General features: G+C 42.1%; 1 protein-coding gene across 50 annotated transcripts in view; it reads left to right on the top strand.

Moving 5' to 3' along the window:
• The window catches only part of MAP2 (microtubule associated protein 2), a 228,360-nt gene extending 213,087 nt beyond the window's left edge, over positions 1-15,273 (top strand). For 34 of the 50 annotated variants that reach the window (XM_075756063.1, XM_075756068.1, XM_075756101.1 and 31 more), the window contains 4 exons: positions 8,123-8,215; positions 9,766-9,847; positions 10,346-10,458; positions 11,126-15,273. In XM_075756063.1, the coding sequence (XP_075612178.1) occupies positions 8,123-8,215; positions 9,766-9,847; positions 10,346-10,458; positions 11,126-11,341 (504 nt within the window). In that variant the 3' untranslated portion in view covers positions 11,342-15,273. The remainder of the gene's footprint in view (positions 1-8,122; positions 8,216-9,765; positions 9,848-10,345; positions 10,459-11,125) is intronic. The other 16 variants (XM_075756105.1, XM_075756104.1, XM_075756098.1 and 13 more) reach the window with 1 other exon arrangement.

Genomic DNA, 15,273 nt, shown 5'->3' with positions numbered 1-15,273 from the left:
TGACACATCATGCACTTTTTCTACAGTCCGTTGTGATCTGCGGCATAATTGAGCCAAAACCACTTTGACTCAGGTTAAGAGAATGTCTCTGCTCTGGACAGTAATGAACATAAATGAGCTTATAAGGTTCAAGCTTTGGTGCTTTTCTCAACCAGAGCCACAGCAGGCAGCTGTGTAGAGAGATGTGGATTGACATTGTAATGTGGCTGTTGTTAAAGTACTTAGCTAATGGGAGACTGGAAGGCAATTCTTTCCACACTGTTAGCTGCATTCATTGAATAAGTTTGTGCATTTACCAAGTCAACAGTTCATAACTGTAAGATAAATTAATCTCTGTCAGTCTGCTTTTGTTTCCTTTATATGTTCCCAGTGTTGCGGATTTGCAAGATATTTGAAGGGTTTTGTTCTGGCCTGAAAATTAGAAACTTATTCATCCCTTGTTAATTGCAGATCTACAAACACACAGAGAAACCAGAGGTTTCAGGCACACCTTCAGAACTCTGTCACAGCTCAAAACCTTAATTTTTAAGTTTTTGAATTTTAGAATTTTGGCTGATCATTGCAGATTGTACAGAAATAACACCTTGCAGCTCCTGTGTTCAGACTGCACTCCTTTAATGGAAGGCTTGCCCAAGTACATTCTGTACAGTTAAGCCTTGAATTATTCTGGATAAAAAGCAAGATCTTTCTTCCTGACTCATATTTTAGAAAAATGAAGCAATCATTGCCAGGATCTACAAGTTTCAGAAGGTTTCTTTGAGGAAAGGTGTTTGGTTGCTGGAAATCAGCAGGGAATTGGGACTTTCTATCCAGATCTGACATTCACTTTCTGTGTGGCTGGGGCAAAGTAACATCACTGCTGCGCCTCAACCAGCTGTAACATGTGTACTGTGCTCATCGAGGACAAACTGTGAACCACAATCGGGAGGGTCCCAAGCTGCCTGATGGGGCTCTAACCAGTAACAAAACTTCTACCAACTACAGTAGCCATAAGTTAGTGAGTCTCCCTCTTTTGAAGGCAGCTAGCAGCAGCGGACCAATTTCTGCCAGTCAGATGGGGTGTGTTCGATCTGTCTAGCTAGAATTGAAAGTATCACTTTCTGGAGGATTCGGTATCTTTCCACTGACTACAACGGCAGCTTAAGTGACCAGTTCCAACTCTTAGCTGGCTAATGTGAGAGAAGATAAATCCTGTCCGTGATGTACCATACGTTGTTGGTCTCTTGTTAATAGCAAGGGGCAAAGCTGTACTTTTTTCTAGAGTAGATTGAAATTACCAGGAAATAAATTGCTGTGAAAGTCTGAGTCATCCCAGTGGCAAGTTCAGCAGAGGAGGCATTTTCAGCTGAGCTCTAACTACTCTACTACTCTAGATTTTGGCAATAAAATGAGGAAGGTTGTTCTGGGAAAAATGTTCAGGCAATACATAATCTGGATCAGAACTGTTGAGTCATGTAATAGTGTTCTGTCTTGCACAGAAAGGTGAGAAAAAGTTTATTTTGCTAGATGGGAAACGGCAGGAAAGGAAAGGATAAACCCCTTAATTTTTATCTTGGAAATTTGGATTTGAACAATAAAAAGAGATGCTAAGGGACATATCTGCTGAGCTTTGGGAAAGCCAGCTTGCATGAAGAGATAAACAGAAGATTTTGGGGTTTTTTTTAAACTTGAACTGAACAGCCTAATTTATTATGCTGGAGTAAAGAAAATCCAGACATAGTGACTCAAAACCCATCCATTCTTAAAGATACAGAACCCAATTAAAAAACTGTGATACTTGATGCTCACTACTTGATATTCGAAGCTGTTAGTACTCTTTCCATGAATAGAGACTGTTGCCTCTGAAATTTAAGTGTCAAACTTTGTAGTTTAGCAAAATCTATTTGGTTGGCTTTTTGTTTAAAGGAGTACTAAAACAAGGATCCTGTGTTTTAGCTGCATTAATTGAGCTCTCAGGATCTTTTTTATTTGTTGTGCATGAACCTCCTTCAATTTCTTTCACCATTCTTTTGATCAGCTCCCCAGATTTAGTGAGCAGTGTGATTGCAGAACATGTTACAGTTCATCTGACGTGGAACTTGCACTTGCTTGAGCTGTCTGTTAAATTCAGCTGTTGTCTCTTGACTGTAGACTCTTTGGCATGGAAAGTGGTCATTTCACTTTGTATTTCCCAGCATAATTACGCAAAACCTCTCAATGTTTCTCTGTAGGCCTTTCTCCCTTTATTGATAGGGACGTGCCTGGTTTACTGTGGCCACCTTATTAATTAAATGAATGCAGTGATTTGCAAACAGGTAGAAAGAAGCTTGTAAATCAGCCATCGTGCTATGCGAGTATTAAAGACGTGGCTGGTTGCAAGCCATCTCTTGTATTTTACTGATACTTCCCATTGAAAGTACCTATTTTCAGTTGTAATTGTTTCACAGTTTAACTGTTCAGGCTGAAATATTACATGCTCAGTGTCTGCCTCTGGGTACATCTTAGAAGTCAGAAATGTGACCTTATCTTGTTCATCCTTTGCTAAGAGCAAGATGAGGATGGTACATTATTTTGTCCATGCTACGTCCAGCACAGTCTTTTGAATCTCACTAGCTTGTAGGCTGGCAGCTTTCAGTAGTGTGTGTATCCAGTAATTTCAGGAGTGCAAAGGCTGAACATGATCGCAAGCTCTGTTTGTAGATGTGGAAAGTCTGAGGCAGTCTTTCTCTTCGAGGGCTTTGCTAGGCCAAATAAATACCATTCCCTCTCCCTTTCCCTCTACCTGTAGCCTCTGCCAGGAGCATGAAAACTGTAGTATCATCTGTCCTGGGCAGCATATAGATTTGAAAGCGCTTAGAACTGCCTCTTGATTCTAATCAGGTTTTAACCTTAACCTTGCTTCCTATGCAAGACCAATTCTTGTCTCACAGTCCCTGTGTTAACCAGGAGACCAAACACTGAAATAATGTCTACTTCCTGGGATGTAGCTCTGTCAAAATTACTGTGATGCTGTGGTAAGTAGGAGGAACTTGCCCTTTTTGATAAGTTGTTAGGTGTCTGGGAGCTTTTCCCAATATGACAGCCCCACGATACGTTCAAACGGCAAGTAGAACCAAGCTACAGTGTTTTAAATGCTTTAGGCGTGGTGTTTGTGGTAGAGCTTCTCAGAGGCCATAATTGCAAGGCAGGGAGAACATAAATCATCAGCTTCTTGGAAATTATATTCAGAGCTTGTAATTTCATCAGCATCACAACTTTTGTTCTTCAAGTGTCTTTGGTTTGGTGTGTACCAGTGTACTAAGCCACGGGAGGGAAGCTGTTTATGGATTCTCTGCCCAGATGCTGACATTAGGGGCTTTCCCTTTTGTGAAAAAGCAGCTGAACTGAATGATTCTAGGCAGTAGTGGAACATAATTCTTTCATAAGCAGTTTTCAGTCATTGATACTGTCTTTAGGTGTGAGGCTCAACTGAGCTAAATTCTCTTGCATTTCACTGCCTTCACTCAGTGTTTCTACAAATTTGTGCTCATCTTGAACCTAGTGGTGCGGTACTGACAGAGGAGGGGCTGCCCAAGGCCCCTGGACTGGAGACTGTTGTATATAGAGACTTTGAAATCCAGGAATCCAAATTCACTTCCTGTGAAAAGCCTTAGGGCAGCATATATCTAACTGGGAGATTCACAGGTATTGCTAGCCTGTTTCTTCTCCTTGTGTCATCCAGCTTAACAAAAAAACATCCTCTCTGGTCCAGTGTAGATGTTGCCCTTGGACCACAACCCCTTCCTGTTTAGATTGCCAGTTGGGCCACTGTATGTAGGAGGGGAGTTAGTTTAGCCTCCTGTATGCAGATCAATATATGCCTCATCTAAATGAACTCTTGAGAAAAATACCTTCAACACCTGGTTTCCTAGCAGTCTCTCATGCCCTGCATCTTCCACTACTTTGACAGATAGCATTCAAACAGCCTAGAAGGTACTGGAACACAGTGTCTGATTCCTGCTGGGCCCTACCTAGAAGTAGTGTGAGTCAGTGAGGCTATGCTGTGTGCACCTTGGCACACAGACCGCCCTGGGCTTCAATTCTGGACCATTGCTGAGGAGTAATCAGAGGACAGAGACAAGGTAAGGTCTGTCAGGGCTTCAGACAGAAGCCAGTTTTGCTTTGGGCAATGTGGTTTTGTGGAATAAACCCAGCATTGTCTGTAAGGCTTAATATTTCCACAGTGGTTTAACTTCATGTGGATCTGACAAATGCAGAGGAAGCTCAGCTTGGTCCTGATGAAAATACTAACTTCCAGGCCCTGCCCAGCATACCTGGGCAAACCAGCATCAGATCAGAAGAGAAGGTACCCATTTCAGACTGGCAGGTCAGCACAAGGGTTATGAGAGAGTCTGTCAGGAGATTTATCTTGTTAGGATGTTTAGTGAGTGTGAATAGAAAGCAGTCCTGTTTCTGCCACAGACTAAAATGTTCCATTTCCTGAATGAGAGCAGGAGCGGGCTTGATCTTTCATTTAATGTGCAGCGCAATTGAAGTGCATGTATCTACATCCTTACCACACCTCCACCCCCACACAAGATGTACATACACATTAAGGAACATGGAGACCTTACTGGTGAGTCATGGTATTCATGCTGTCTCTATCACAGGCAGCTGCATCATCTAACTCCTTTCATCAAGTGCCATCATAAAAGTTTACCATTTTCTTGTCAGAGCTTTGTTCCCTTGGGAGGCAGTTCCAGAGCCTCCCTGCTCTGATAGTTACAAATTTCCCTCTAGATTCCAGCTTCAAATAATTCACAGTCAGTTTACATTCTTTGTTTGCAAGCCAAAGTTTCTCTTTAGCCTAAATAGTTCCTGTCCTTCTCTGGTACTCTCCCTCTCATGTTTACAGTCTGATTTCTCAAAGGAAACAAAGCTCCAGCAGTCATGCTGTCTGGCTGGCAGTCTCAGCCTTCCTCAACTCATTTGTAACTTGTTGGCCCATTTCAAGCAGTGCTGGCAAGGGAGCAGTGGTTAGAAACACAGGCGGCCCCTCCCAGTTGGGTGGTAGCTGTTGACTGGGTACAAAACTGAGACTCAGTATAAGACTGTCGTTGGGGTAAAGGCAGTTATAACTCAGCCCTTCTCCACAATCACAGACAACAAACAGCTGACCGGTTGTATATTGGCTTCTATTTGTCCAGTCTAACAGACCTGGGAGAAAGCTTGGGAGATAATTGCTTGGCAAGAGAGGATGGGGCTTGCTGAAGAATATAGGATGGAGGGATTAAGCAGTTTAAAGCCTTAATCTATAGGAAACAAGGCTCTGTTAGTTTGTGGAACGCTTAGTTATAGAGGGCAGTCATGATTTATACATGTGCAGGGATATTGATATATTCCAGGAAAGGGAGAAACAGATCATCAGGGAAAACCTGGATCAGTGCAGTTCCTCCCTGTGCCAGATGACCAGCACAACACATCCACATCACTCAGCTCACTTCAGCCCTTAGCATAGGACATAAGTGATACATAGGTCTCCTGCTGGCCTCTCTACACGGGGGCACATTTCACCCAGTGAGACAGAGAGGATAATTGACATGATTGGTCCTTTACATATCTGCTAGCCAGGTCCATGGGCCATGAGACTCATAAACTGTCAGACTTCCGGGTGCAAATCAACCTTTAGGCACTTGATCAAAGGCACCCTCTCAACTTACCACCTTGCTTTGGCTCCATTTTAAGCTACAGGCTCCCGGTCCACAGTGCTGAGGTCTTGTCATAACCCCTAAGTCAGCATTTTCAGAGCAAATGCATCCCTGTGGCCATTGCTAAGAGGTGCTGCTGATCCATTGCTGAGAGAGATGTGCTCAGAAAGTGCTAGGAAGGCTTTCTGTTTTGCCCAGTTGTGCCTGGCCTGAAGCTCTCTGGGAGCCAGATCTGACTGCACATCTGATGTGTGTTTCTGTAACTGATGTGACACCTGTCTTGTATGGTACTGGGGTACATTTTTAAACAAATAGTACATTGAGAGAAAGCACAAGCATAAGACTCCAAAGGCATTTGCTTTCATGTTTCAGTCTACATTGGCTTACTTAGACAGATTAAGCAGATAGACAGAAAACGGTTTGCCTGCTGAAGATGGCCTTCTGAAGGTGACCTACTAGTTGTGGAGTTTTCTGGTGCCGCCATCACCCTTGTTGCTGAGCATGCCATCACCACAGATCTTTACCAATTAAAGTGAGAGAACACTTAACATCCTAATGGTTTGACTGATGTAGTGGTTATGTTACATGTAATGAGGGGGATCCATAAAAGAGCTTGCTGTGAAGAAGCAAGTTCTTCACATTAGCTGCAAGGTGTGCCTCTGAAAATTTCTTCTTCAGAGTTTACTGGGCTTAAGTCAGGAGTGCATTCCAGGTGCTCAGTGCCAGAGGATTCGACTTGTTATCTAGACATGACGCTATCCAATGCCACAGGAGCAAAGAGCTGCAAAATCTGATATCCCTTACAGGGGGCAAATAGTCTTTTCCTAGTTTGGAAAGGTGAGGCACAGAGAGACTGATTTGTCTCAGATTTATCAGGGAAGTCTGAGGACCTGCAGCCAGGAAGCAGAAACTGCACGGGGTTGTTTTTCCTCCCACTGACCACTCCAACTGGTTTGCAGCTGCTTTATGTTCCTGAAGTGGTAAGAAGCCACAATAAGGTACCCTGGTGTATCTGTCCCTCTCTCTTATCGCAGTATCGGACAGTTACTGTAGGTTTACCTACAACAGCAGCCAACAGGACTGTTCTAAGTAGTATCTCAGTGAAGGCTCTACAAGTGCCATTTAGCAAAATGAATAAATAATGCCCAAAATTCTGTGGCTTTCTGTAAATTCATGTTGTATATTAATAAAGTAGAGGTAAATAAAATCCAACATAAAATTTGAATAAAGACTTCATATTTAACCCAGAGAAAGAGTATGCTGCATGGGTGGCACTCTAAGTAAAAGTTCCTGGTGCAAAGGCAGCAGGTGCATCCTTGGCCAGAAGTGCCTTCCCACACACCTGAAAAGCCTAACACTAGTGACCACAATCCCCTGCCCTTGCTCAGAAAGAAGTCTGGAAGTGGTGTCACTCAGGTGTGTGCCCTGCACCCAGTTGTCCCTGTTTACTGGTAACTGCCATCCTGCAGCACATCATTCCCTGGGAGGACAATCATTGGTGGCAGCTGAGCTCTGCCAGGTGGAGGAACTGCTTTGACGTGGGGGTCAAGCACAGGACAGCTTGGCCTGCCCTTTGCAGAGTTCACCTCCAGGCACTGTGTTATGCCTGTAGTGCATCTATGGCTAAGATAACACAGAAAAAATGTGGGCTCCTGGCATCTGTAAGGGAGGCTGGCACCATCAAGGGAAAGGTGAGTATTTGTTCTGTCGGAAGCAAAGAGTACAGAGGAGAAGCACAGTGCTGCTAGCACCAGAAAGTTGTGACTTTATGGCCACTACCAGAAATCAAGAAAAAGTGATTGCAGCTGTAGGTTTCCAGATGCTGTTGTTTTCAGCATTGCTTGTTAGTAAACAACTGTAAAGAGAGCAGTAGAGAGCTCTGACTTCAATTTTGTCAGTCCCTTTTCACAGGACACTCTGAGGTCTGTTGTATGAATGTAGCTGCCGTTATGGCTGGATGGCAGGAGGGGTGAAATACCTCAGAATTTCAACTCATGCCTGAGCTGGCTGGATCTGGGATTTCTGCATCAAAGACTGGAGTGCTGAGCTGCGGGAAGGAGGTTTTCCATCTTTTCCTTGTGGCCAGTTCAGCAGAAACACTGGCTGTCACTCAAGAGAGCCTAGGACAGGCTGTCCAAGAACTATGTCAGTCCATGCAAGCAAGGAGTTCTTTGAGCTTTTCAGGGAAAAGCCACCTATCTCCCAATATAAAAACTTTCCCCTTTGTATTTCACCACCACTTCGTGAGGTAGAAAAAAGAGCAGCATAGTACATTCACATATGCTGCGTTAACATACGAAGCATAGAGATTGGCATGGTTTACTTTCTCACATTTTAATACAAATGTCAGAAGAAGCAGTCACAGCAGGAGGCAAAATTACCCTGGCTCCCTTGTCCGACGCCCTGATGGAGTGTGTGTGTATGGTATATAGTAAGTTACCTCCAATTCCTTTTAGGTTAGGATTTTAAACAAGAAGATCGATTTTAGCGATATTCAGTCCCGGTGTGGTTCCAGAGATAACATCAAACATTCTGCGGGGGGAGGAAATGTAAGTAGTACAGACACCCTGTGAACAGGCATCTCCACTGTGGTGACCCACCTTGCACAGCCGGCCCCTTCTGTCTCCCTTCCTCTGAGCACTACTTTCCTTCTTGCTACTGTTTCACATGTGAGTCTGGTCGGGTAGTCATGTGAGCCCTATGTATGCAGTGGTGGCCTCCTGATCTTCCTCCACAGAGCACAACACTTTTCCAGAACTTGGACAGGAAAAGGAAATGAGAAATGAAGAGTAATCTCTAAATGCCGAAGGGTGCTGACAGTTAAAGTCCAGTGTGAGCCAAAATGGTTCAGCGCCTTTCATGGGAGTTGCCCAAGAAAGTAATTTTCAGAAAGACACTGCCATCTCACAGTGAGACTCCAGCCTCACAGCTGGGCATCTTCCAGTGTGTCAGTCCTTCCTTAGCTAACCTGACAGGAAGAAGAAGAAAAATAAAACATAAGGACAAAGAAAGCTGAGAAAGAGGGTGTGATAAGCCAGCATGCTGAGTGCTAATGATAATGCCACAGCATTATTCCATTGTAACAAACTGAGGTTGCTCAGGGTATGACTGGACGTACGTTAGTTTTAACAGTCGTGCTGGAATAGCTTAAGGCAGCTCTGACCCCTCTGATGGAAATGATCACCCCTCAGATGGAAGAGCTGATGGTGTGAGCACATCTGATCCAAACAGTTTCAGTACAGCCACTGGTGCTGGCTTAAGTCATTGCTGGTGATGTGAGCAAACCACTGGCATTGCAGTCGTCCTGGAGCTCTTGTCTGGCTTGGAGGGGCTGCAGCTTCTTAAGACCTGCTAACACAGTTGCTGTGATTGCAGGCCGCATCTGGGTGCTAGCTGGGAGCGCAGCAAGGCAGGAGTGTCACTCTGTGGCTGTTCCTGAGCTGGGCTCAGCGCAGTCGTGGCAACGTGGCCAGCAGCAGGGCACAGAGCAGTGGGAGGAGGGAGGGTCCGTGCGCTGCTGCCTGGCTGGGCAGAGCGATGCTGCTGCTCTGCAGTTAGCACCACCAAGCTGGCTGGCTGAACACCAGCCAGCTCAGGTACAGCTGCAGGAGTCACATTTGTAGGCTCATCAGACTCTCCATAGTGGATTGAGCTGAAATGCACACTATATTTAGATGCAGAAAAATATGAAACAGATGGTAGAGGGGAAAAAAAAAATCACCAAAATATTCCTAGTTGCCAGGATGCACGTTCAAGAGCAGAAGCAAATGGGATGGGTCCTGCTGCATGCAGGGCTTCGGAGCATCTACCCTGAGAGGAGGCTCGGAAACATTTTAGAAAGAACCCACAAGCTGATCTGCTTTGTCCTCCTCTTCATTTTGCTAATAGTAGAGCTTAACCTAGCTCTGGCATTTCCCTAGGTGGGAAGGAAGCTTGCTGTATTAATCCAGGTGTTTCCTCCTTTGTGGTGTGGTCTGTTTTCTACTAACCATCTCTCCTTTTCCAGTGGTTTGTAGAGGCTTGGGCTCTTCCTCTGCAGGGCTTGGCTTTTAATTATTCTTTTCATTCCTGTAATTTTGTGTGTGTGTGCTTTTGATAGGTACAAATTGTAACCAAGAAGATCGACTTGAGTCATGTGACTTCCAAGTGTGGCTCGCTCAAGAATATCCACCATAAGCCAGGTATTGTAGGAATTTCTGGGATGTGGGACAAAGCAAAGACCTAATTCTGTTATGTGAAGGAGAAATCATGGATCATACCATTCTCTTTTATAGTGCAAGAGAAAGTAAATATTTTATTACTAAAACTAATATTCTTAACTAAAGATATACAGACATAAAGGTATGGGACTCATAGTTTAGAGAGTCAATTAAAAAAACAATGCAGAAGGATGCTGCTGTGGCATAATGTCAATTTGATAAGATACTGAAGTCAGCAAAATGCTTAAGCATGTGCTTAAATCCCATGAAAATCAGTAGGGCTGCAGCACTTGCTTACAGTTTGAATGCGTGTTGAGGATTTTATATTTTACTGAATATGCAGTGTGGTATTCTGTGCTTCTGTAAAACCATTAGATCTCAACTAAAAGGGAAGTAATGTGAGTGCACCCATGTGCGTCAGGTCAGACTTTCTCCCGAGTCATTCCTGTCTCTCAATCTGTATTTCCTTTGTCTGTGTAGGAGGTGGGCGTGTGAAAATTGAGAGCGTGAAACTGGATTTCAAAGAAAAAGCTCAGGCTAAAGTTGGTTCACTGGAAAATGCCCACCATGTACCTGGCGGTGGTAATGTCAAGGTAAGGGGACAGCCATTGGAGAAAAGGCTACCTACTACTGTGCCCCTGGCCCAGTGAAATTATTAGAGCTGTAAATTCAGCAATAGCTGTGAATTGGGTAGGAAACATCTGTTTGTTCTCCTTGAAGCACACTTGCAATGCTATTTGCTCCCTTTGGAGTGACCACATCTGAGCTGAGAGTGAATCTGAAAGTGAAAAGTCCTGTAGTTTGGGCACTGGCTTTCCCCCTAAAGATAAATCTTGTTTGGGATCATTATGCAGCATAGGTATGATCTAGTAAGTTTGTAGTATCAGTATCCCAGAGGACTGCTTTGTGAAACAGGAGGAAGACATCTTGAAAGTAAGATTACTCCGCAAGCATTTGAAAAACAGATTTCAGAAACAAATCGCAATGGTCATAAAATCTGTTAGATTCATACAGCTAGGAACAATGGTACTGCTCATTACTGCATCCATCAGACACAGAAATAGTAAGAGAATGTAACATAGTAAGCCAATGTATATTAAACAAGGTGAAAAAATCTTCAGTTTCAATTATTCTAAGGAGTGAAGAAACTTCACTCCTTGTAAGAGTTCTTAAAAGTAAACAAAATGAGACCTAAATGATCTATAATGAGATAATTTGGTGAATATATAATGTGTTAAATTCTTTGCTTTCCTGGAGCAGATTGACAGCCAGAAGCTAAACTTCAGAGAGCATGCTAAAGCCCGTGTCGATCACGGGGCTGAGATCATCACGCAGTCACCAGGCAGGTCCAGCGTGGCTTCCCCACGCAGACTCAGCAACGTCTCATCCTCTGGAAGCATCAACCTGCTTGAATCGCCCCAGCTTGCTACCCTCGCTGAAGATGTCACAGCAGCCCTTGCTAAGCAGGGCTTATGAATTTGCTCATTTCGCGTTGTATGAAGTAATAATATTTAGGCATGAGCTCTTGGCAGGAATGGGCTCAGAGCAGGTGTTACATTCATTCTTTACCATGTCTAAAACTAAGTCACATCCCAAGACTTGTAGTTACCATACAGTTAAAAACAACAACAACAAAAAATTAAATAGATGCAGAAATTGGCCTGATTTCCATTTACAACAGGAGGACACTGGCTTTATATGGGTATACAACTGCAGTATGTTATTGGACAATTATTGTTGCTCTGCTCTGTCTTGCATGGAGTACCGTACTATGATAAAATGCATTTTTACCTTTCATGTGCCTGAAGGCCATCCACCTCTTTCTGAAGAGCCTTGTTAATATCCCAAGTTGCTCATTTCACTGTTCTGTTGATAGATGGGGAAATAAAAAAAGTTGCCCATTGTAAGTTATTACAGGTTAAATTAACAATCTGCTTACCAGAAGGAAGGGCATATAGAGAAATTCAAGTTTAATTAAAAAAAAAAGGTGTTATTTTGTATAAATGAGTAGAACAAAAGTTGAATTAAGTTATTAACATTTTTTTGGACCTGGTTAATTATGTCAGTGTATAGCTGAAAAGCCGATAAATTATTTAACTAATAACTAAAAATAGTAGTTGAAAACATTTGAACCATGGTTGGGGAAGTGACGTAAAAAAGCTGTTGAAAGCAAGCACTTCCACCCCAACAGACTTGTGTCTGATTAGAAAGTTGGTTAAGCGGCTAGATTTGTGTATGCACCACTGGTTTCACATCCTTTCCATCTGTTTGATACAGTATTATAGATATATATATTTCTCTGTGGCCATTTGTGATATGCCCTCCTCATATACTTGAATATTCTACTTCTTTATTCACAGTATCTGTGTCTCTTGCACCCTTTGGTGTTGCGATTTTAGGTATGTAAAAGTAGATGTTAGCAGGGTTTTTTTTTCCCTATTCATAAGAATACATTTAAAAAAGATGAAAATTTTAGCATGAAGTTGCTTTCTGTAACAACTAAAAGCCGTGACCCTGTTTTAGTGCCAGATGCAAGTCTCTTCTGTGATGCTAGAAAAAGGATCCCTTCCCGCTTCCCTTCCCTCCCTTTCTTCACATAGGTATGATTTTTGTGGGGTCCAGACGTTTGTAAAAGGGTCTCCAAAGATGGCTGAGTTTGGAGTCTGGATTTTTAAAAAAATCCATAGTAGTTTGGTTCTGGCTTTTCTTTCTTTCTTTCTTTCTTTTTTTTTTTTTTTAACTCCTGTAGTAACAGTGAATGTTAGATTTATTTATTTTTTTCTTTTGCTAAAGTTGAAACACAGAAAAAAGTATTAAGACGTTGTTTCCACTCCTTCAGTGATGTCTTATGTATACAGTCAGGCACTCAGATAACAGTGATAAACGTAACAGAGATGCCTGTGAATTATAGTACAAGAATAAATAAAATGAGCTCCCTAGACTGGGTCGCCATAGCGAGTCATCAGTAAATAGGGCATCTTAAAGTCTAAGCAAAGTGGGATTATATTGACTATAAAAAGTATAAGAAAACGTGTGCATAAAAAAGATAAAGGGCAGAGATATATAAACAACCAATCTAACAGAGTTACCTGTGAAAAACTCTGACACTATCTTACGGACATTAAGAGAACACTGAAGGTAATATGGTAGTATTACTCATCAGCGGATAATAATCTGCTGATACTATATGTACAGTAGACATTATGAAATGACCAGTTTACATTCTTGCAGATTCTTTGATCTTTTCCTTTTGAAATCTCTTAACTAAACTTTGCACTGTCAGTTGAGCTATACTTGATACATGTATTAGGTTAACATTGTGTGTTGGAAGCTTTTGATCTGTTCTTTTTCCTTCTTAATTTGTATGTGTGTGTGTTGGGGTTTGATCTGAAGAGACTCATAGAGAAGTTTTTTATGTCTGTGGAGAAGGATTCTAATAATTAATAGCACAGGATTCCCCATCATTAAATTCAGGTAGTTAACGCACAGTCACTAGACAGTAAATATTCAGTGGACCAAAGGGGGATTTTGACTAAGCTGTCCCAGCAGTAGAAAGACAAAACAAAATGGTTCCATCTCTAAAAATTTTACTGAAGGTGAGCTCCTAACAGCCACACACATGACATTTCAGCTCTGCAAAAAGCTTTTTCACACTATAGAGTACCTAATACTGTTTGTAAGTCGGTTGTTTTATACAAAGGACCGTGATTTTAGAACCGTGATAAGTGCATCTGGAGGATTCTGATTTCTGCCTTGTGTTACATTTTTGCTTAGAGTAATCCTAAGAATTCACATGGAAACACTGTCAAGAGAGGTGCATTGAACGCCTCTTCCCATTTTTCCAGAAAAACAGTAGACAGAAAAAACAAGACAGTATTTATATCACGTTGCTCTGAACATACTATCAATTAATATAAATTAGCCTTGCAGTGGTTTTTTGGGTTTTTTATGCCTTTTGCCAATGTGGGAGAGAGTCTATGGTACTACTGAACCTCAGCTTCTCTGAAGGTGAACACCAGCTAGTGAGAACAGTGTTAACCTATGACTCAAGTTTTTTTTATTCTGCTTTTAATATTGACATACTCTAGAAAATGAAACTTAGTTAATCCACCTATGAGTCCAAAATTAGAGTGGTGTAACACACCAAGTCATTTATTTCATGCATTAAAATGAGCTTTCTTGTCTTGATTCAAGCAAAGACCTTTGTAATCGTAATCATCCTTCCATAGAAAGAATCCTAGAACGCTGTGGAGTTAGATGAAAAGAAATCAAGAGTTTTGTGCTGTTAAATAATAAAAAAAAAAGTTGTTACATGACTCTAGATGTTCACTGAAAAAGCTCATATTAATCTTAACTTCTCAAGAAGAGTGTTGGTTTTAAAAACAACGGTTTTGTAAATATGTAATGCCCACTAAAAGAAGATACAGCCAGCTTCCTGGAAACTGCATCCGTTGTGTTTCTTTTCCACAGGCATGTTGAGCCAGCAGGTGTGTTGGGTGCCTGAGACCCAACTCTGTAACAAAGCAGAGATAATCCAGACAAAAGGAATGGTGAAACCTTGTTTAGATAGCTAGGGGAGAGCCCCAAATTAATAATACATCAAGTTGTAGAGACAAAAGTGCTTCTGCCCCACCCGCAGAGTTCTGTTTCTATGTAACCACAAGCTGAAAGAAATCAAAGTTGAGCAAACCTCTGTCCAGCAACAGTGAAGGGAAAACTAGTACTGATGATGAGGGAAATTGTGTGCCCACAAGGGCTTATGTATATTTTCACTGTACAGCAGTAAATGGTATTATCCATTCAGTGCTCTGCTAAGGTACAGTAGGAACCTCATCGTGACTGCTTACAAATCTATGTTTGCCTATATACACGACCCAAAGGGAGTCAAAAGGCATCCTGTGTGGACTACCACATGTGAGCAGAAGTTTTTTCCACGCTGGACCAAATACTGTTCATAAACCCAAGTACAAATGTCCCTTCAAAGGCAAATGCCTTGAAGAGTAGATCACATTTGCTGTGAAAATCGATGCAGGTAGATTTCTAGCGTAGGTGTGTGTCGAATTCACTCGCTAGTCAGATTGCTAAAGCAACTCCCTCTGCAACTCCAGCAATTCCCACTGCAGGAAGGTAAATTAGTTTCACACTTGGAAAAGTCAAGCGTGTAAAAGCCACTTCAACTTTAGCAAAGAGAAAAAGCCAACAAATAAACATGCTGTATGCTGGGATGTCAAGGAATACAGTCTGCTGTTACAAACCTGTTTTTTCTGATAATTCTAGAGCCTGTTACCCTAAAAGAGGCATTTCTTGAATGGCTGGTGGTAGGTAGTTCATGTTTTTCAATCCGATTTGCAATTGTATTTGTTGCTGTATAGTGATTGTTTTGCAAAATAAAATCGCTTGTCATCTAA

This window comes from Balearica regulorum, chromosome 6, assembly GCF_011004875.1.
Source record: "Balearica regulorum gibbericeps isolate bBalReg1 chromosome 6, bBalReg1.pri, whole genome shotgun sequence".
Classification (NCBI taxonomy): domain Eukaryota; kingdom Metazoa; phylum Chordata; class Aves; order Gruiformes; family Gruidae; genus Balearica; species Balearica regulorum.
This window is presented reverse-complemented; position numbering and strand designations above follow the sequence as displayed.